Raw genomic sequence first — 22074 nt, 5'->3', positions numbered from 1 at the left:
TGAATATTTTCCCCAAAAGAGGTCACAGATGCATTTTGACGCAGCAGTTCCACTGGACTGTCCAGATTCAACCCAGGCTGGCACCAGCTCACATGGCAGCTGCAATGACATGTGGATGAACCTCACCTGCTTGTGGGTTCTCCTCCCATCCAGTGTCATTTCTCATTCCCATTTCTCTTTTCCAGGAGCCATGACTACACCCAGAATTCAGCCATTCATTTCTCAGCTATTCTGCAGTACTTCAACCACCTTGTACAGCAAGTTAAAGACACCGAATTGTAAAGGGCACAAGCTGCAAGAACCAGGAAATATTAAGAAATTCCACTAAGGGAAAAATTAACTGGAAAAAATGCAGATAGCCTAAAGGAAAGAGGAATTTTATTCCTTGTTCCTTGAAGAACATAGCTAAGCTCTAATGGAGAAGGTGTTGATGCAAGCTCCTGATGAGTAGGGAATTTAACCCACAAGACTCACCTTGTGTATTTGCATGAACAAGAAGACAGGTGTTTGACATTCTGATTTATTTCAATGCTTTTACATGTATAAAATATACTTTAAATACTTCACATAAAAACTAGCAAATGGTTTGCTTTTAAAAAACACCATAATCTTTGTGAGTGAGCACACAGCTCTGATGCAGGTCTCTGACCTACGGCAGGCTGACTAAAATGTTTGTGGTGTAACACCCCACATCAGAGCAAGCATGTAGACAGGAGCTCCTTTTCCTCAACTCCCATCCTGCTGATTCAGCTCCAAGTGGGACACATGGCCTCTCACTGAAGCTCCAATCCCAACTGGATACAGACACCTTCCCAGTCACAGTTCAAAACCACATAAGGAAACCAGCATTGCAATTCCACAAGAAACATTATTCCTGGTGCTCAAATCGTCTCACTATCTTTGCACTCTCTTTCTTCAGCTCCTCAATGTGAGCATTTAGGCACTCCAGGATGTGCTGGGATCTCACTTCTTCATCTTCCAGGTATCGTGCAGCAATGGATCCGACAGAAGCTGTAGGCAAGGGGCACTAAAGGGAAACAAAGGGGTTATCAGGCATTCCTTCATTCCAAGTTTTGGCCAGAAACACTACTGATCTGCAAACCACAGAACTGAATGTGCTCCTAGAGGGCTCGTTTCCATCTTGGTGGGCAAACTAAGCACTCAGGTCTCACACCTGTTTCACAGGTCATGTCCCTCCCAACAGCCTCCAGCCAGCAATGACTGCTGCACCAGGCCAACACTACCAAAACATCACTGCTAAAAAATCAGGGCTACAGAAGGTAGCTACAGAATGCCAAGGAGTTTGCCCTGGGTGTTAGTGCAACTCAAGGTCAACATCCTGCTCCTTGTCTCCATAAAAATCCCAGCAAGTGGAAGCACCTCAGAGTTTGGGTCCAAAGGGAAGGGAAAGCACTGACAGATTGGTAATTATTCTACCAGATATTCCACACTGGAAATATCTGTGCTTTCTTTCATATACTTCCTCTTCTTCCCCAAAGTAATGGGCTCCTGGTACAATCCCACAGGCAAGCACAGGCCAAACCCCCATTGCAGCTCACAGAACAGCACTTCAGTCCAGCCAGCAATGGTCAACAAACTACTCCAGATTCTTTCCTTTACAGTCAAGAACTATTCCTGCTCCTCACATCACTTTCCCACAAGTTATTAACTTACAAAAACAACACTGCAAACCAGGCTTAATGTACAAGTTGATGAAGAGAAGCCTCATGCACAGGGGCTGGCACGTGAAATATTAAGGTTACTAAGGGGCTGCTTTCCATTACAGACAAGTTGTCTCAGTGCCTTGGCAAGAGAAAATAACAGGTTATTTCCAAATCCTGGAGTCTCGTGGTTTTCAGGTCTTATCAACAAGCCAGGAACAAAGGGAAACAGAAAAGGCTACAGACAACAAGCAAATCTCTCCTACCCCACTACTGTCTACTGATAAGAATTCTCCTCTCTTAGGGTAAAGGAATTGATTTAAAGACACTGGAGCCTGACCATGAACAGGGAGACCAAATCAACACCAGAATAAATATCTGCATTTCCTTAGAAACCTTATTTCTACCTCTCAGAATAAAAAGCAGCCCTTTCTCTTTTATTAAACATCAAGCCCTAGAGCTTCTCAGACCCTGAAGTAGAACTGTTCACACTTTAGGCCCAATCTTGCAACCTGAAGAATTTCCATTTACAATATTGCAGTTCCCTAAGTTCCCAACACTGTTTTCTGGGTATGTGCACAGCTACTTCAGTCTCGAAAAATCAAGGCCTATTCTTGGTAGTGAACTTCATCAAGATCTACAAACCTGAAAAGCTTCCATTTATCTGTATGTTAGCCTTAGAGCCTCTCCTCTGAAGAGGAAAAAAAAAAAAACCAGCTAATGGTTTAATAGTCGTTACTGCTACCAACACACAAACAGAGGAGAAACTGCTCTGAACACTGCTGGGGCAACATGTCTGGAGCAAGGACCAGTACACAGCATTCTTCCCTCTCTAAACATGACAAGAAGAAGTGATTCAGTGCAAATTTTCTCTATCTTGGTCAAGTGCTTCAGCAACTGAGCTGAAGTAGGACAGAGAAAGTGCTAACATTGCTCCCAGTGAAAAAAAGTATGATCAGCAACTGGGAAAAAGAGCAGGCTCCCCTTGTGCAGTGAAGCAGGGATTTCAGGCTTTGTCATCAGCAAGCATAAGCAGCTTTAAGTTCAGTGTGCTGACTGCTGCAGCCCCTTTGAAAAGGGGTAAAATTCACCCTGTGCTTTACAGATGCGCAGCAACCAGTCACCCAGAGACTGTGAAATACTAACATACTCAGCACTCCACATCCACTCTGAGCCTCTACTACAGACCCAAGCCAAAAGCTGAAGCAGAATTCTGAGGGGACAGGAGCAGGTCCTGGTACACACTGAGGTACAGCACCAGCATGGACAGGACCATAAGCTCCTGGAATTAACTTAGTAAGCACAGAAACATAAAGCTCTTCCCCAAGAGGTTCTGAAAAGCCACCATATGGATCCCCCTGGCCAAGTCTTAACCATTCAGTGGTGGCTTTCCCTCCCTGCTTAACATTTGATTTACTTACAGGATCACATACAACATGCAGTTAAGTCATGCATTCAAAAACCTGTCTCCTTTTGCCAGATGAGAGCCCAGCTCCATTTTTCAGCAGCAACTAGCTCCTATACAACTGCTTACCGAAAACACAGATTCTCTGGGATGATTTGAAGCAGGCTGCTTAGAAGCTTCATCTGCAAAATCTTTGTTTTCATCCACTGCATGGAGCACAGACTCTGCTCCCAGCCAGGCACATGACTCCTTGCAGCTCTTGCTGCTGCTCTGGGAGGGTGGCTCACCCATCTCAGGGGTCACAGTTCCTGTTTCAGCAGCCCCACACCTCTGGGAGTCCCGGTGATGATGCTGAGCAGTCCTGTCAGGCTGGAGATGTGTCCTCCCTGTATGTTCATCCTGCTCATGCTGTGCTTCCTGAGCTGCCCTAGAAGGCAGGTTTGAGCACAGAACTTAACAGCTAAACTCCAGCAAAAACTCACACAGAGGCAACAACTAACATAGATGTTACTAACAGCCCCGGCAATCCAAACTTGTTTCCATAGCACTTCCAGACACATATTCAGTCCCCATCCTCTCTCTCTTCTGCTACTGTAGGTACCAAAAACCACAGCCTGCACATCCTAGCACTGCAAGTGAAAGGAGCACAGGTGGCTGGGCCACATCTAATCCTGTCACCAAAAACAGCACACACTGCTGCTCCAGAGAGAGGCAAAGGCAGACAAAAGACAAACTCTGCTGGCTTTGCAGAACACAAACCAGCTGGGACTCAAAGCTACTGCACTGCTTAAGGCATAAAGGCAGATTCCCAAACAGTGCCTGTGTTCTCCCAGACACCCAATGCACTGAAGAGAGACAGCATGCCATTAACACATGCCATTAACACATTCCATGACCCCACACATCCCCACACCTTCTGCTCTCCTTCATCCTGAGGAAGCAGCACCCCTGGGGTCACTCACCTGCGCTGTACATCCCTGGGCTCTTTGCCTTGCCCCTGCTGAGCCGTGCCCTTGGGCTCATGTGGGCACATCTGTGCAGTGACCCCCAGTTTTGCCTTGGTCTCTGCGAGGTCCTTCCGCAACTGCTGGTTCTCAGATATTAATTTGTGGAGCTCAACAGCATAGTCCTCCCTGAGAGCTCTTAGGGTGCCATCATCCCCCTAACAAAGAAGAGCAGAAGTCAGAAGTTCTGGTTTGCAAGACACCACAGTCATATTTACAGCAAAGACCAGCAAGAGATTCCTTAAGGCACATCCCCTAATCTCATTTTGACTGACAAAACCTTCAAGACTTTCCTAGGAGAAAATTAATTATATATATGCCTTATTGGGCCTGCATCCAGACTCGATGTGCTGATCAGCCTGGGAAGGTCAGTCTCTCTCACCACTGGATTCCTTTTAAAGCAGGAGAACATGGCTAGAACATAGGATAGTTCAGAAGTACCTTTCTCTGGCCTTTCTGAAACTCTGAACAACTTGCTCCTCCCCATCATCTTGCTTTTACTGGGCTAGGTGGGTATAATTTCCACTGCTTCTACTTCTGTGACATTCCCACTCGCTTTTTGCCAGTCGCTTTTCATTCTCATCAGCTCTGTATCTAAGGCCTTTCCAAATGTGCATTGGGACCACCAGGCCAAGATCCAGTTCCTGTGCCTTCAGGCTGTGGGGCTTTTTTTTAAGGGAGATTTCCTGCTTTGCACACTGCTACCATATTTTTGGGAACTCACACAGGCAAAAGCCACCAGGCACTTTTCAAGCAGAAAGTAATGGGTCTTAGGTTATTTCAGTTTCAAACCAGCCCTCCAGAAAGCTGTGTTTTTAATCCATCTCACCAGCCACAAGCTTCTGTTCAGCACTTTCCCAGGAACGTGGCACATTTGACAATCACCCCAAACTAATACTAAGAGCTGAGTACTTGCTTCCCACAGATCTAACAGGATAAAAGCTCTGGCATACTCTCCTGAGGCTGTCAGCTGTCTGAATCCAGCCCTTGCCCCCTGGGAAGCAGCCATTCTGCTTGAGACAGAACTTTCAAACCAGCCACTTCTTCCTTCACAAAATGAGTCAACTCGTTATTTCTGTGCCAAGACTGCACCTCTTCCATGCAGGCTCATCTTCTCTCTGCCTCAAGAGTTTTGGAGGTTTTGTTCAGCTGCAGGAGCCCACCACAGGGCCCTTTCCAAGAACCCTGCTCCAACACATCCAGCCCATATTCCCAGTCTGCATCCCAGTCATGGAGGGCAAAGGAGAGCCCTGCTGAATGGCTCCTCACCAGGGACAACATGCTCTCACCCCAAGTATTTCAAGGGCCAGAACAGTAGCAGCTCTAGGACTGGTCAAAAGGACAACACAGGTTGAGAATCAAAGGTTTGAGGTAAACTGGCTTAAAATGGAAGTGTAATGAAATGTATTAACATATGTGGGCCAAAGCCCATGGAGAAGACATGGAAATGATGGCTGCTTCTGCAGTTCTCTTCACCACTCTCTGAACAAATGCTTGATATTTCTGCACCTTATTTCCTCTCAAATTGCCTGTTTTGCTTGGGTTTTAAGTTCACTGAGCTCTATCCCCCATTTTGAGAGGCCTGGGCAAAGACTGACTATTCCCAGGTGGGAACACAAGGCTAGCTCCTTCCCAGCTCCTGGTTCTCAATGCATACCTTCAGCTTACCACACTCCATTTTTTCCAGAATCTCTGAGAGATGACGGTTTTCCAGCCTCAAGGTTTCCAGCTGGACCAGAATTACCTGAGGAGACAGGAAAACAACAAGCTCAGAAAATGAACACAGTGGATGCCCACATCACCCTCCAAGCATTTTCCATCCTCAGACTCAAGTACTCAGCAAGATTTGGGCTGCTAGCTGTACTAGGACCCTACAGAGAAGCCTACAAAAATAACCATGCACAGTTTTCAAAGATGTCATCCACACTGGCCTAGTTAGCATGAGTGACACCAAAGAATTCTGTGGGACTATAGGTTTGAAAAGAAGCAGCAATACAGATTCAGTGAATACCATCATTAGAAGATTCCTTCAGAAGGTCTCAGTTTTTGTACAGAGGCTAAAGAGAGAAGGAAACTACTACTGTAGCTAAAAACCAGGACGGTGTTCCAAGCCCTCAGATCCCTTAAACAGGTAGCATAAGAGTCTTGTGCCTTTTTTACCCTGTGCTCCACTGCTTTCCTCTCTGCTCTTTCAATCTCTGCTCTGAGCTGCTGCTCCAGGTCTGAGGTGGAGCCACTCGTGGAGGCAATGGTGATGTCCTGCTGCTGCAGCTCCTGTGTCAGCCTGGAGATCTCCCTTCTCATCCCTTCTAGCTCACTGCTGTGCATTTCTTCAGCCTGAGAGAGCTGGTCTTTCAGCTGGAGGAAGACATGAACACACCACCCACTGGCTTTTAAAATATGTTTCATCAAAAAAAAAGCAGAAGTACTGCATGTGGTAATGTGAAATCTCAGTCCTGGAAAACAAAAAAGCTCTATGTAACAACCCTTTGCACATGCTTGTCCTTCCTGATTGAAAGCCACCTCATCCCAATCCTTTCCCACAGCACACACTGCCAACTGGAAAGAAGTTTCATGACATGAAGTACTTGAGAAGACCCACAATTTATCAAACCAGCAGCCTCTTCAGCTCATCATTCAACCTCTGTAGCCAAAACCAGAGAGCCAGATTCACCATGACTGGGAAACCACAGTAACTCTTGGAAAATATAATCCTGCAATCTGCCACTCTGCCTTCCTGAGGTATTTGAAGATACCATTTAAAGATGGTAACTTTAAATAGCTCAAGCTGGATTTTTCTTCCAGGAATTAATTTGCCCTAAGTCTTTTGAATTGATATTAGAGTTGAATCAATGTTAGCTTGTAGCAACTAAGGCTTCCCATGGCAATCATCCACCAGCCAGCTATGCACAGGGTAAAAATACATCTCTTTGTTTTCATTACTCTGTGTGATGATCACTAGTCCCTGCATTATGAGAGAACAATCATTCCCTATTTACTTTCCACATGACAGGCATGATTTTATTTTTAGTCCATTCAATCTCATTTATCTCTTTTCCAGTTTGCTAAGTCCTATTCCATTCAGTTGTTGCTTGTATAAAAACCACTCCATCCTTTTGGTCCATACCTTATATTGGTTTATTCAATGCTTCTTGAGGTGGCAGACCTGCACCAGATACAATATACAGTAGGCACACTGTGTATTTATTCAGTGGCACAACACAACAACAGCAGCATAATTCCTTCCCCAGGACTCCATTCCATTAGTCAGAAATATTAACCACCCAAACACCAAGGATTTTTCTGAGAATTACAAGCATTTTAGAAAATTGAACCAGATGATCTCTGCCTACTCATGTAAATACTGTACACACAGTGATTTATCTCCATGTCACCTCAATGCCTCCCAAGTATATAAAACAGAAACAGCCTTCATAAATCTCTCCCTCCTCCCCAGCAGCCTATGGGAGATTCATTTACTGTGTGGCTGTTTAGATGTGTAACCAAGCACACATTTCTGGCAAGATCTGCACCTCTGTATGTTCAAAATAAAGGATGAAAGATTTCCACACAAGTGAGGTTTTTCACTCAGGTTCAACGAGGCTTCCACTCTACCAGGCTCCAGAGAAAGCTCTCACGTGAGCTGATGCAGACCATTATGAAGAGCCAAGATAGTGGAGGGCTTGCTCTTCTTGGGTGCTCAGAGCTCTGAGGTGAGCCCCTTGTGGCAGGTGAGCTGCTCCACTCCTCCCAGCCCCTCCCTCATGTCCAGCTATCAAGCCTGAAACACCCTCCCTTATGCACACAGGGACCAGGACACATTTGAAGTCCTGCCTCAAGTGTGACAGGACATATTGGAGCAAACTCACTCCTTCTCTGCTCTTCATCCTGTTGGGAGCCTGTATTAGGCTTCATCTCAGGATTCCAGACCTTAATTTCTTCATGTATTTGCCCCTCCAGCAGTCATTCAAGTACCTCTACAATGTACCAAAGCACTGGGGGAGGCCCAGGAGATGCTCACAAAGCCAGGTTCAGACACCTGCAAACAGGTGTCCTCTCAACCCTTCCTCTTGTGTGCCAGGTGTGCCCCTTACCTCCAGCAGGTCCCTGCCTGCACAGCAGCCCTGCCTTGGCCCCACTGCTGAGGCACGTGGCACACAGGGATCAGCTCACTCCACCAGTGCCACCCCACTCCCCGGGAACACAGCCACGTTACCTTTTTAATCTCTGCCCTTGACTCAGTCTGGTCTTCTTCCAGGGACTGTAGCTCTTTGATATTCTCACCCAGCTCCTCACTCAGCTGCACACACCTGGCATTTGAAGACACCAGGCTGGGTGCCAAATGCAAAAGTATAGATTAGAATAACCCAAGGAGGAGGAAATGGTCAGAGAAACTTTCATCTTCCCAGCAGCCCTTTATGTCCATTACAACAGAAACTGGACTCAGCCTACAAGTTCCTTACCAATCCTTTGGGTTTGTTTTCCAAAATCATTTCACAAGAGATCGGGAAGCTCATGTAACAGATAACGCCTGCTTCTTGCTTGTTTATTTACAAACTAAGATTACAAAATTTCTATGTAAACACAAGTCTGAAAACCAAAAGCCTTGAGAGGAATCACAGAATCAAAAAATGCTTTGGGCAGGGAGGAACACTAAAGCTCAATTCGTTCCACCCCCTGCCATGGGCAGGGACACCTTAAACTAGACCAGGTTGCTCAACCCCCTTCCAGCCTGGTCTCTAACATCTCTAGAGATAGGGAATCCACAATCTCTCTAGAGAGATTTGTTTATAATACTCATTTCACAGGAAGGTCTGGATCTGGTTCTTACCTGCTGCCTAACAAAGACTCCTTGGTCTACTATAAGTGAAGGTGCCCAGCCTAAGCAAGCTGGAACACTGAACTGCCACTGTGGGCAGCAAAAGGCAGCCAACCAACCACCAAAGCAGTCACTATTACACTGCAGAATGAATAGCACTTGATTTCTTTAGCCCATTGACATTTAAAACAAGCCTACAAAAATCATTGGCTAACTTGATGAACACATTTAGGTGTTGAATTATTATCCAAGACTAATTGCACTTCCAGAGGGAGCAAGTAGTGGGCTACCTGTTCTCAAGACGAGTCACCTCTGACTGCAAGTGCTGTTCCTTCTTCTGGGCAACATCCAGCTGCAGCAGCACCTGCTCCAGCTCCAGCCCTGCAGAGGACAACAGCTTCCCTTGCAAGCGCTCCTCCAAGGCCCTGCACAGAAACAGCAGCTTGAATCTCAGCACAGACACATCATGAGTTCACTGGTACAGGGAACATAATTACTGTTTTCTTGGAATTCTCTGAAAAATACACAGCACCTAAAAGCAGGTGACCGTTGTGTGCAGTGTGAGTAAGCAAACACAGCAGCTGCATGACAGCCCCTGCTTCAGTTAAGGCTGCTCCATTTTATTTTGATGTTGGTCTCCCTGACAGAGACTAGTAGGTGACCAACACCCAAACCTTCTGACACAGCCACTAGGACTCAACAGCCTCTACACATTGCCAGGCCAGAAGGGGAAGACCAAGATGATTTTGTCACAGATGTAGTTAACCTCACCAAGCCCCAGCTAGTGAGAACTTTCATCTAGGTTAATAAGCACGTTATCAAACCCTCAAAGGCCACTTGGCTGAAAATGCCTGGGAGAAACACCCTCAAAAGCCCTGCACTGCCTCCAGAAACCCAGCTGAGGAAAGTGGATTCCTTCCATGCTCTTCACTGATTATCTGCTAATTTTAAAAGCAAAGCAAATTGAAAAATGCTATAAGGCAGCACAGCACTTGTGAGAAACGGCAGTGCACTGTGTTAAATACAACCAATACAGATCCAGCTGCATGAAATTGCTGCTACTGTCCTCAGTGAGAGAACCTGGAACACAGATCTGGACTGAAGAGCCAAAGTACCAGCAAGGCACAGATGCTACCTGATGAGAAATTCTTTTGTGTGAAGAGTTTCAGTCATCCTGGCCAGCTCTTTCTGTAACTGTTCCTGGTGCAGCTTGGAGCTGCCAATGAAATCTTCTTGAGACTGCAAGGTGGCTCTCAGTTCCATCTTCTCACCCTGCAGCACCTGCACAGGAGACAGAAGGAATGACTGCTGCAAAATGGACCAAACCAGTTTGTTGCAATGTGATGAGAGACTGATCAGAAAGAGACAAACTCCAGGATGAAAAGCCTTCCCACCTCTTCTCACCAGCACTGATTTAGACCCCATCTCCTAAGAATTCCACTACTGACCTCTAACATTCTCTTGGACTGCCTTAATTCTTCTTGAACTCTCTGCTGATCCTCCAGAATCTTGCGATTGTCCTCGCTCAGGTCATCCACCCTCATGCTGAGCCTCTCCACCTCCAGCTCGTTGGCACAGATGGTGTCATTGGCCTTCTCCAGCCTGCTGGTCAAGTGCTGGATTTCCGAGCGGCTCGCCAGCTCCACCGAGTCCAGGATCTGCTTCCGACTGGCCAGCTGGGTCTGCCAACAGCAATCATCTGCATTAAAGCTAAATTGCAAAACCACAGAAGTTGTACCAAAGCTAAATTCAACACAGCTGCTGATTTCTTGGTGTAATGAGCCACATTCTCAGAGTAAGCAACAACACCTTCCAGAGAATTAGGGAGAGTATTGTTCCAGGGTTACATGATGAATAAAATTTCCAAAGGCAAACAGAGTAGGTAAAAAACAAAATGAAAAAAGAAGGGGCCCTTTGATTCCAAAAGCAATTCAAAGAGAATCTGGAAAATTAGGATCTCAACTCACTCCAGCTGCCCCAGTATGATTTGTCTAAGAACAAAGCCTCCTGCTATTTTTTGCTCATGAGCCCAAGGCTATACCAGGTCTAATGGCTGCAGGTAAGAAACTTTGTAAACCAAACAGGACAGAGATTACCCAACTGTTAATTCCACACCAGGACAGAAAGCAGCTCTGGGTGCACAATTACAGAACTACAACTACTAAACAGCCCCAAAATAAACCAGATGTAACAGCCAATTTGCTTTGCTCTCTGCAGTAAATACCTGGTTCCAGCAGCTTGGGGGAATGCTCACTTTGAATTTTTCAGTGTTTTAACAGCAGACAAAAAAGTTACAAAGAATGTATGAGTAGCAGACAATACCTGCTCTATAATTTATAGGCACAATACTTTATTTCATAGCATTTCTTCCCACACAGCTAGCTGGTGAAATTTAACAAGCCAGCTTCCACAAAAACTTCTAGAAACATCCACTTCATATAGTCCCTTTTTGTATACAATCTTTCAATTTTTAAAGGCTGAAACAAAATATTTGAACAGTCCTAAACTCCCAGTTTCAAAGAGTAGCAATGCCTGCCAGCTTCAGAATCACCACATGCCTTGATTTACACAAACTGTAAGAACGGCTCATTTGCAAGGCTATAGTATAAGTTTGATTACAGTCTTTTATTATTATTTAAACAGTCATGACAGAAAAGGTAATCAAGAGGGCTGAGAGTTCAAAGCACAGCCTTTCTTCACCCAAGAAGCCAGAGTATCAGACTGCCTGAATATTTATTTCTGCATTAAGAAAAAAATTTAAGCTGTCTTTTATTTTCAGCCACACAACACCCAGACCAGCAGAGAATTCCAGGTTTTTAGGAAAGGCTGACTTTAAAGGCTGCAGGTGTTCCAGAAGTGGTCTATACTGGGGAAGAATTCCAGGCTTCCCTAAGCTGCTCTGGAAGAGATGAAAGGAGAGAGAGAGGAAGTATTCCACGGTCATGGATCTCAGCTTGACCTTGTACTAGAAAGAAAACTAAGTACATAAAATGTACAGAAACATCCAAGGCAAAAAATTTAGCACTTCCATGCTGGGCTTTTTAAAGAAATTGAGGATTCAGGCAGTCTGTTCATAGTACCTGTGCACTCAGGCACCTACGCTGCTTCAGGAAAACTTCCCCAACCTCCTGGTTTTCTATTGCACAGTAAGACAAGTTCCTCTGTGCCCCAGTGTTCCAGCCTGAGCTCCAAGGACACATCTGTTCCCAAACAATTGAGCTATCAACGACACACAGACAGCAGAGCAGCAAGATCTTCTGCTCAAGGACTCTCTCTGCATTTGTAGATCTCCTGGTGTCAGCCTCTCACAAAGCCCCTGTCAGAGGGGCCCCTTCAATCCTGTCATCACAGTCTCCCTCCTCGCAGGAGCTTCCACTCAAGAGCAACTCAGGAGCCCATTAAGTGCAAAGTCCCCAGCAAGAGCTTCTTATCAGTGTCTGCTGTGATTGTGTCTGTGTGACTTCACAGCTGTGCTCTAGGTCAATTCATCTCACTCTGCTGCAGCACCACTAATTTAGAGCCGTCAGCTTTGCAGAACAGCAGCCCCACTACTTTTTGCCTTTGAGAGACCTAAAAAAGGGATGGGGGGCTGAAAACTGCTGTTGCTTCAGTATTTTATGGAAGTCTCTGCTGTAGAAGACTGTTTTCCAACAGTACCCCCTGAGATGGACCCAGAAGGTACATATTTAGCTGCTGGCAGGTACACAGCTTTCAACTAGACAACATGATGTAACATATTTTAAAGTGTTATATGCTGTGATCTCTGCCTCCCAGGGAAACTTGAATCCTACTGCCTTCTCTGCTAACCAGAGGGATGGCAGGGAGAGCTGCACAAGGTTTATCTAATCTCTGATGACAGACTCCAGATCTTTTTTCCATACAGCACTCATACAAGCAAACCTTATTCCGCCAGAACGTTAAAAGTCACTTCAATGGCAATCTGAACTGGATGGGAGCCTGAGAGATTTCATCAGTCTCTCCCTCCCTCCCTCCCTCCCATAAACAAAGCAGAAACTTTGAGCACACGTTACTTGTACCTGCACGAGCTCGGAGTGCTCTGCCAGGGCCTTGCGCTGCGCCTCCAGCGATGCCACCTGCTGCTGGTACTGCAGGCGCTGCTTCTCCCAGTCAAGTGATTTTTGACGGAACTCCTGCAAGGACAGCAGGGGTGGCTTGGAGCAGTACATCCCCCTCCAGCTCACATCCACGTTTGCCTTCTCTCCCCACCGTATCCTCACATCTTTCCCCCAGCAGGGAAACCATTAAACAGTCACCTGATGCAGAAGCTCAGCAGTGCAGAGCCCTCACACCCGGTGCTCGCTGCATTCCTTCCCCTCCCGAGGTAAAGCTGCTCACAAATCTCCCGAGGTAAAGCTGCTCACAAATGTTAAGTGCCAACACATTCATGGCTGGGTTCATGGGTTTGCTGTCAGGGGTTTAACAATTCAGACTGGCTTTAGCTTCCAAAACATGCTGCTATTGAAATCACCAAGACGACAAGAATTAAATACAGAATTTGACTGCTAATCTCTGTTCCAGAAATTGGGCACTGCATCAGTCAGATGTGTGTTGTTACCACATCTTTCAGGAGGAGGAAACTGAGTGGGGTTGAGCTCAGCAGAGCAGAAAGATTAGAAGATGAGACAGGGTTGAGAAGAAGTTTGACATGTAGCTCCCTCCTCCTCAGAGAAGTGAGAATACAACCTCCCCACACTGGAACTCATTCCGTTCACATAATTAGTTACTCTTCCAGCATCTTCTTCCCATTATTTAGTCTAAGGACAAGAACAGCATTTAAGTTTATGCTGTGCAGTCAGAGGCCCCAGCATGAAACAGCTTTTATTGCACACACAATTGAGAAGAGCTGCACCTGGAGAGTGGATGGGCAGTGTTCCTTAAAGCAGGAATCATAATCCACTTCCTACTGGACTGTTCAGTCACCAGTGAAGCCCACTAAGTCAGTTAATACGTACAAGCTGGTCAGCACTTGCTTTTTCACCACTTTACCTCCAGCTTCCTGGTCAGTCGGCTCAGTTCAAACTTGTCCTCCTCTTGTCCCTTGTTAGCTTCTCCTCTGCTTCTTGTTTTTTTCTTCTGCAGCTTCTCGTAGCTCCTCCTCAGCCGGGACAACTGCAGGATACAGTGAAAGAGAGAGCTTTGCTCAAGGCCCCAAGGCAAGAATTACACAGCCCTTTGAAAGAAGAAACACAAAGCAGTTCACACAAACAATGCCCTCATCAAGGCCACACAGCTCCCAAGTGAAGGCTTTCATTTGGATAATGAGTCTTTTATACCAACAGCACTGCAAAACAGGAGTTGTATGAGAATAGCAAGATGCCACTGAAGTCATGACATTAGCAGCTTTAATTAAAGCTCTGTTTTACCATGATTAAAGCATGAATGAAATATTGATAAGATGGAGGTTTACATGCAGCTGTCAATGCAGCAAGAGCACTGCATCCCCTTCTCTAGATGGTTCCCAGTCCCAGGAAGAGCCAGCAGTGTCTGTGGCTGATCTGCTCACCCACAGGAGCACACACCCACCACACCTCACACAGGTAATTCTTGTTGTCTGATCAAAATACACTTGTGCAGCTCAGGTGGGAACTGGTACTCTCCTGCTTAGTGGGAGAAAGAAGGTTTGAGAATTGCCATTACCCATAATAACAACACTACTTCATCTGTCATTTTCTGCTTAGATACACTGTGTATTTCACAATGAGTTGAGAATGCCAACAGAAAATATCACTCCTACGCCTGCTGCTAGGATGCTGAAGTTGTATCAGAAGCAGGAATGAGGAAAAAAACTCTTGACATTTAAATGACCCTCCGTGCAAATAATCACTTGCAACTTGCAGAGAACTTTTCATATCATGAGCTCCCCCTACTCAACTATTAAATATAAGGTTTCCTATTAGCCACATGAATTTGAGAAGCCATCACTGCCCTTTTACTGATGGAAAAGCTAAGCCCATGGATGAACAGAAGGACCATAAGAAGAAAAAATATCTGATTCAAGACCCAATGCATTCAGTACTTCAGCGTGTTCAGTGGGAACAGACAGATGTTCAGGCTTAAGAGTTAACACCAACACCTTTTGCCAAACATCAGGAGATAAGAGATTTATTCTTTCAACAGTCTCAGTAAGTTAGACACTGTACCTGTAACTGCACTGGAAATGGTGGCAAACAGGGACAGAAAAAAGTTCCCCAAACAGTACAAAGAACAGAAGGCTGAGGAATACAGGAGCTCAATGTCATCAGTATTAATACTGCGTAGGTAGAATACCCACAAACTGCAATTCAGGCCACAACACATAGGCTGTATTTCAGCCTTAGCAATTTAGGCTGATTTGCCAATGCATTTGCCAATGCCTCAGCTTTGCTTTGCAGCTTATCCACAATTCCAGTGAGAACACCCAGCAAAAGAAGACTGTTATTCATATGGAATACTGAGGTGTTTTTAAATGAGAAAAGATGCCTTCTGTCATCAGAACACAGACCACCAAATTAATTTCACTTATGGCTTACAGTGAGCAGGAACCAGGCCCAGCCCTTCAAAGAAAACAGGTTAGTGCTCTATGAGCTGCTCATGACAGTTCACTCCCTGCTACTGGGAAGTGGAGACAGGCAAACAGTTCAGGCATAAACCTGCAATGCTGTCATACCACCTGCAGGAGAGGTATCACCTTGCACTGAGCAAGAGGCTTTGAGATGAAACCTCAGATATTATTGTCAAACAGCATTTTCTATGTACACTTGGTTTTCATGACAGGTATTAATACTAATATTCCTTGAGAGTACAAAATCCCTACTAAAGTCATCAGTGTTAACAGTGGCAAAAAGATGAGAGACCACATACCACTTTTATTTCCTAATCTTGCACAGGCCAGGCCAGTTACATCTCCACCCTTTTGGAATTTCAGAAATGCTGAAAGAGCAAACTGCTGCTGCCTGTACCCGTGGCAGCTCCAGAACCAGCACTGTGGTGACTGAGATTGGCGAACACAGGACATTCTTGCAGCAAGCTTCTGCAGATGTCCAACATATGAAAACATTTCTACTCCAACAGTTCCTTGTCTGTCACCAAGTTCCTCCAAATCACAAAAAAACCAGGCCAAGTGAGACATAAAAACGTCACTTTATCTATCTTATCAAAAAGAGCTCAATGCTCTTTTCGGTAAGCACACAAACACTAAAAAAGTGGGAGTTATAAAACCACAGCATTGAAACAAAAACAGTGACACAAAGTAATTGACCCATCATCAGCTGGGAACTAAAAATCAAACTTCTCCTTTTGCAACTCACCTCCTCCTGGAATTTTTTCAGCTGTTGTTCATACTCTCTAACCATGTCCTGCTTGGATTTTTCCACATCTTCAACCTGGCGACGCAACATGCCAACCTGAACAAAGGGATAAAAAACAAATAAATACAACAGAAGTAGACTTTATTGCCAGTAGATACATGGGCATTTCAGTGGGGTCGCTCATTATGAAATAGATGGAGGCTGTGCCTAAATCTTTGCTAGGCTGGGGCCACAAATGTTTCTGTTGTGGCCTCCTGTTTTGAGCCAGTTTCTGGATTTCACTGTTGGGGACAAAGTTGACATTATTTGGTTTGTGCCAAAAGCGTATTTCTATCCAGTATTTTCATCAAATTCTTCACAAATATGCATTGTGATTCCAAGCTATCTACCAAGAGAAAAGCTGGCCATGTCATTATCTAATTATGCTCAAACAAAGGAGATTCCTAATAGTGAGGAGAAAGAAAGAAATGGGGTTTTGAAGTGGACAGAAAAGACTTCCCTATCACTGCTTCAGCTGCTCCTGTGATTCATTTTTCACCCTTTTTTTCCCCCCTCCCATCTTTTTCCCATCCACAACCTGAGTGGTCACAAGCCAACAAATGAAAACTAAAAGAAAATCCACAGAAAATTCATATGACTAAACCAAAAGCATGAATATACTCCAGCAGTGACTTCAAACATACTTTACAGTTCAGTTTGAAATCCATGTATGCTTTTGGTGGTAAGAAATATTTTAAGTGTCTTGACAAAACATAATTGATAATAACAACAATAACCTATATATAACCTGATAAAAATCATCATTCTTGCAAATGAAAATCCTGTGGCTCAGCTGCATCTTACGGTCCACATCCTGCACAAAAACTTCACTTACTAATAATTTGCTACCAATACAGATTTTTTTTTTTTTGCACTTCCCTCAGGCTTTCATTTAAAGACCACAAAACCAGAGCTCTGTCAAACAGCCCATGGAGAGTTTCTCAGCAATATCTTGGTGTAGCTCATAGTAGGAAATGGTTTTCTTGGTGCAGTTTACATAGTAGGAAATGGTTTTTTTCTACCAATGACTGCAGGTTGTTGGGCTGTCCATTACTGCTGTAGCCAGAACCAGTGTCTCTGGGTACTCTCTAATAACTCTTTAACAGTTCAATATGTGGACTTCCACCAACCCTAGGGGAGCGGATCACTTGACTCGGATTGAATTATGAACCAGACACCTTATTTCAACAGGTCCTTTAAAAATTCTATTCCTGATTTCCCGACTCCAGCCAAAAAATAATGTAAAACAAAGGTACCTCCTTTTGTTTTTCCTGCAGAGCTGCCTTAGTAGAGGAAAGTTCCTGCTCCCGGGCACTCAGACAAGCTTCCAAAGCCTGTGTCTGCCCTTCCCATTCGGATTTCTTGTGAGCCACCATAATGTCAATCTGCTTCATCAGCTCCTGCAGCTCAGCCTCACAGGAGGTCAAGAATCCACCACTAGAGGGGAGAGAGCCTGGAGTTACAAAGCAGGTCCCACCCAACATATCCCACGTCCCACATCAACAAAGGCAGCAGAACACACTGATGGCACCAAAGCACCAACTCTGCACACGCAGTGCTTTGAACTCTCTTCAAATCAGCTCACACAGAAATAGAATCACAGAATCACTAAGGTCACAAAAGACCTCCAGGATCAAGTCCAACCTTCTACCCAATAACCATCCATGCCCACAAAACCACATCACTTCACACTTAGGCATTCAGCTTTTTGCCTTGGGTACTAGGCATTACGTAAGTAAACCAAAGCGTGTTTAATTCATATTTTGTATTGCCTTAACTGCTCTCCAGGCAGTGGCATTTTATAGCAGGTTTCAGTCACCAGAGGAATCTTACAGCCAAGCTATGAGCTCCTGAAAACAGAAGTTTATCACAAATGCAGACAAACCCTGAAGCAGAGGGGGTTGGATGACAACATGATAATGAAGAATCAAACCCTCGCAATCCATCGGGGAGCACAAGCTCCCTAGCGATGCCCAGATTTCTAATTTTGTGCAGTAATTATTGAAGCCAATTCAAGTAACTCCTCTAAAACTTCCCAGCTGCCAAGACAGGGACAATATTAAGGTTTGCCAGACACAGCCCTAGAGGGTGTCGAACTCCATAATGATCTCTACCCCTTTAATTTGCCTGTCAAAGGGAAGAACTGAAAAGAAATGGAAATCAATAGGTTAAGGGATAGAAATCTCTCTGTTCCCCCAGGGCATATGCACACTTCACTACTTGGCACTTTTTCTATAGGAAAAGAAATACTTCTTAAAGGAGCCAAAATCAGTCACAGTTGAAGTTCACCCTGTCCTGTGAGTTAACCAAAAATTAGCAGCTATTATGCAGAGCAGGAACATTTCCTTCACAGCATCTGCTAATATGTAGCAAATTTTAAACTTGATTTCTGCAACCAGCTCTATGAAGAAGATACAGTATCAAATAAATTTGTGTCACATTCTCAAGGATGACTAGGAAAATGGCATCAGTGACTTTTGCTTCACGGTTGTTTCACACATAAAACACTTTGTTCTGTTATTGTCACTACAGTCTCTCTCGGGGATTGAAAAGTCTAGAGACTCTCACCTCAGACAGAGCATTAAGGATTCCTCAGAGCTGTGTGGGACTCTGCAGTTTCAACACAAGCAGGAAATAATCAGATGTTTTCAGTGAAATCAGATAACAAAGTCACATCTCATTAACCTTGCAAGGCTGTTACAAAATAAATATTTATTCGCAACTCTATTTACTGCTCCTGATGTTGGACAGTAAAAAGAGTTTACAACAACAACTGAAAAAAAAAGGCCGAGGTTTTCAGGAAGACGTAGAACTCAATTTCTGACAATTAAGACTATAAGCAGGGATCAGTGCAGAGCCAGCTCCCCCAGTGACTTTGTTTCTGCAGCAGCTGAAGGCCACTGCACACTGATACCAGAGGATTTATTCTGAGTAAGAGGCAAGGTTAATACTTAAATCATTTGAAATGACTGCTGTGTACAGTTGCATACATACCTCCCCTGCCCATTTCTTTGCATTCCTTCCAGCAAAGCCTCCATCACTGAATCCTGGTGCCTTCAGTACTAGGGAAGTACAGGAAAGCAGTGGTCACCCATGGCAATGCACAAACCAGGCTGCTTCTCCATCCAACTGCAGGACAAGCAGAAGTCCACAAAGCAAAGAAGTTAAAAAACATACAAGAAGCATGCAATTGCAGGTGAGGAAAACAATGGCACCTTCATGAACTTACAACCCAAACAGAAGAAAATAGATTTTTCTACCAGAAAAATATACCCAATGCAGCCATCCAGCACTACAAAATTGCAATGATATAATCATGTGATCTAATAAATTCAGAGAGGAGCAATGAGAATCTGCACTTGAACAACTCTGCACTTGTGTGCACTCAACACAGAGGTCCTGGTAGATCTCCTGACAGCACCAGACTGTGGAGCAACAGGAACATCTGGGCTTCAAAGGGACCAGCCTGAGATCCACCTCTGACAGGGAATTTTGTCACTTCAGATAGAAAACACAAGCAAGTAGCAGTAAGAATTCATCCATAAATTAAATCTTCCAGGCCTCCATTACAAGACTGCGTTAAGAGACCATGCAGTTTACCACCACATTCTGAACACACTGGTTGTTCATACAGTTGTGGGAATTTTAAGAAAACACAAATGCCTTAAAAATTCCTTTTAAATTATGCCTTAAATTATGAAAATAAGTTGAACAGCTTTAGAGTAGCAGTACATTGCTTGTTAAAAAGTACACCTTTTAAGTCACAAACATGTGCATACCCAAGGAAATTTTACAACTTGGTGAAAGCAAGAAGGGTTTACATTAATGCCAAAACTGGGAAATAAAAAGTTGCCATGAAACCACAGCCAGGAACCCAAAATTTATTCCAATGTCTCCTTCATGAAACTGCAGCTAACACAAAAAGGGTTAAACACGTCCAGAGCTATTAGCATAAACTTATGTTTCCAAAATTTACACACTTTCCAAGTACTGAAGATGGATCCTTCCAACATCTTTCCTCAATGGCATCTTTCCATCTTTCCTTAATATGGCATTATTAAGCAATCAGCAAAAGGGGAGCAGGTCACAGCAAGGGAGACTTCCACAAATGCAGGCTCAGCTTTGCTCTCCTTCCCCAGGAATCTTTTATCATGCTCCTACAGCACTTTAAAACACAATTCAGGGATTAAAACCTGTCCTTGAGAGCTGAGTTTTAAACCACAAGCACAGGAAAAAAAAAAATCGCATCCCTATTCTGACACTGTTTTGTCTGTCTTTGGTCCTGCCTGCTCTTAACAAAACTCCATCAGTATGCAGAACAACTTTGTGGTTCTGCTGAGGGCACAGTGCTGAGAAGAGCAGATGAGCAGATCCCCTGAGCTGCTGACAGCATTCCGGAGTTCTCCAGGTGGCAACAGCAGACATTAGACAGCAGCAGCTCTCCTCTTTCTTTCTAATCACACCTACACAGAATCAATTTTCAGTGGGCAGAGACGAGGAGACAGACAGCATAGAATTCCAGAACAGTTTGGGCTGGAAGGGATCTTAAAGCCATGTCATGTCAAACCCCTGCCATAGGCAGGGGAACCTTTCACTATCCCAAGCCCTGTCCAACCTGGCCTTGGACACTTTCATGGAGGGACAGATACAGTTTCTCTGTGCCTCTGTCTTACCACCCTCACAGCCTGCCAGCTTTGCTTACTTTGCTAGCACACCCAGATTTTGGGGAAAAGCCTTAAGATGAGACACCTCTAGCCAGTTTTATGCTACATAAGGTTTGGTGACTTAGTATTAAATGCTGGCCTCTCATGCTTGCAAGTTGCAATGTGCAAGTTATAGGCACCTGAGTAAAGACCCACAAGAAGAAGCAATCTCCTACATTAACTACAGCTGAAGCAAGAAGAACTGGCTGGTCACTTCTGAAAGTGAATAAAATTGAAGTATGTGGGAAAGAAAAAAAAAAAGCCCAAAACAAGGCAACACATTTAAAAATAAACAAGGCTTAACATCCCAGCTCAATGCAGAGCTGTGGTAGAGTCAAGTGGAGAGAACTTTACAATACACAGAAGGATTTAAGAATAGTGCCCATGAGAAAGGCCTGGGATTACTTTGTATTAAAGAACACGGAAAGATACAATCTTAGAGAATTGCTGGAAACATGCTTACAATGAAGCCAAAAGCAGCAATAACCTCCCAAAAAGCAATACCACAGGTGCGCTCCTTGCCAGCGGCAGGAATGACACCTGCGACAGGAGCCCGGAGCGAACCAGCCTTTGCCAGGGCAAGAATCCCAGAATCACTGGGGTTGAAAAAGTCCTCTGAGACCATCAAGTCCAACCTGTGAATGATCGTCACTTTGCCACCCAGCCCAGAGCGCTGAGCGCCGCGTCGTCTCTCCTTGAACACATGCAGGGATGGGGACCTCAGCACCGCCGCCCCTTCCAATATCTGATCATCCCTTCTGTGAAGGAATTCCTCCTGATGTCCAATCAACCTGCCCTCAAGTCTATGAGGTGGCCGGGGCCAGAGTTCCGGGGCAGCGTTCCCCGCTCCGGCCACCGGAGCTGCCCTCGGCAGGCACTCCCTCCCTACGCTCCCGCCGTGCTGTAGCTCGTCCCAGCCGGATCTCCCCGCTCTAAGGCCGAGCCCTCACAGTGTTTATTTACCCAGCACCGCGCCCCGGGGAGCAGCCCTGAGCCTGGGGCCGAGCTCCGCTCCGGGCTGCCCGACACTCCGGCTCAGGCTGGCCGTCCGACCCGCCCTGCTCCCTTGTTTCCTTGTTTCCTTCCTTCCTTTCTCTCCTCCTTTCCGCCTTCCCCAGCCTGGCGGCGGGTACGGC

The 22074-nt window shown here is 45.0% G+C and overlaps 1 protein-coding gene across 2 annotated transcripts; it reads right to left on the bottom strand.

Annotated features, from left to right (window-relative positions):
- Positions 1–457: 457 nt before the first annotated feature.
- On the bottom strand, positions 458–22022 carry CEP63 (centrosomal protein 63). 2 transcript variants are annotated; one of them, XM_062498962.1, is made up of 16 exons: positions 21574–21588; positions 20216–20400; positions 19230–19364; positions 17492–17672; positions 16197–16292; positions 13897–14019; positions 12927–13040; positions 10338–10571; positions 10025–10170; positions 9180–9314; positions 8287–8401; positions 6231–6428; positions 5728–5814; positions 4029–4228; positions 3196–3493; positions 458–1027 (listed from the first exon to the last, which is right to left on the bottom strand). In XM_062498962.1, the coding sequence occupies exons 3-16, from the start codon at positions 19271–19273 to the stop codon at positions 869–871; spliced, it is 2130 nt and encodes a 709-aa protein (XP_062354946.1). In that variant the 5' UTR covers positions 19274–19364; positions 20216–20400; positions 21574–21588; the 3' UTR covers positions 458–868. The 2 variants fall into 2 exon arrangements, with proteins under 2 accessions (XP_062354946.1, XP_062354945.1); XM_062498961.1 differs by lacking the exon at positions 20216–20400 and having other exon boundaries at positions 21574–22022.
- Positions 22023–22074: the final 52 nt, after the last annotated feature.

The sequence above is a fragment of the Cinclus cinclus genome, chromosome 10 (assembly GCF_963662255.1).
Source record: "Cinclus cinclus chromosome 10, bCinCin1.1, whole genome shotgun sequence".
Lineage (NCBI taxonomy): Eukaryota > Metazoa > Chordata > Aves > Passeriformes > Cinclidae > Cinclus > Cinclus cinclus.
This window is presented reverse-complemented; position numbering and strand designations above follow the sequence as displayed.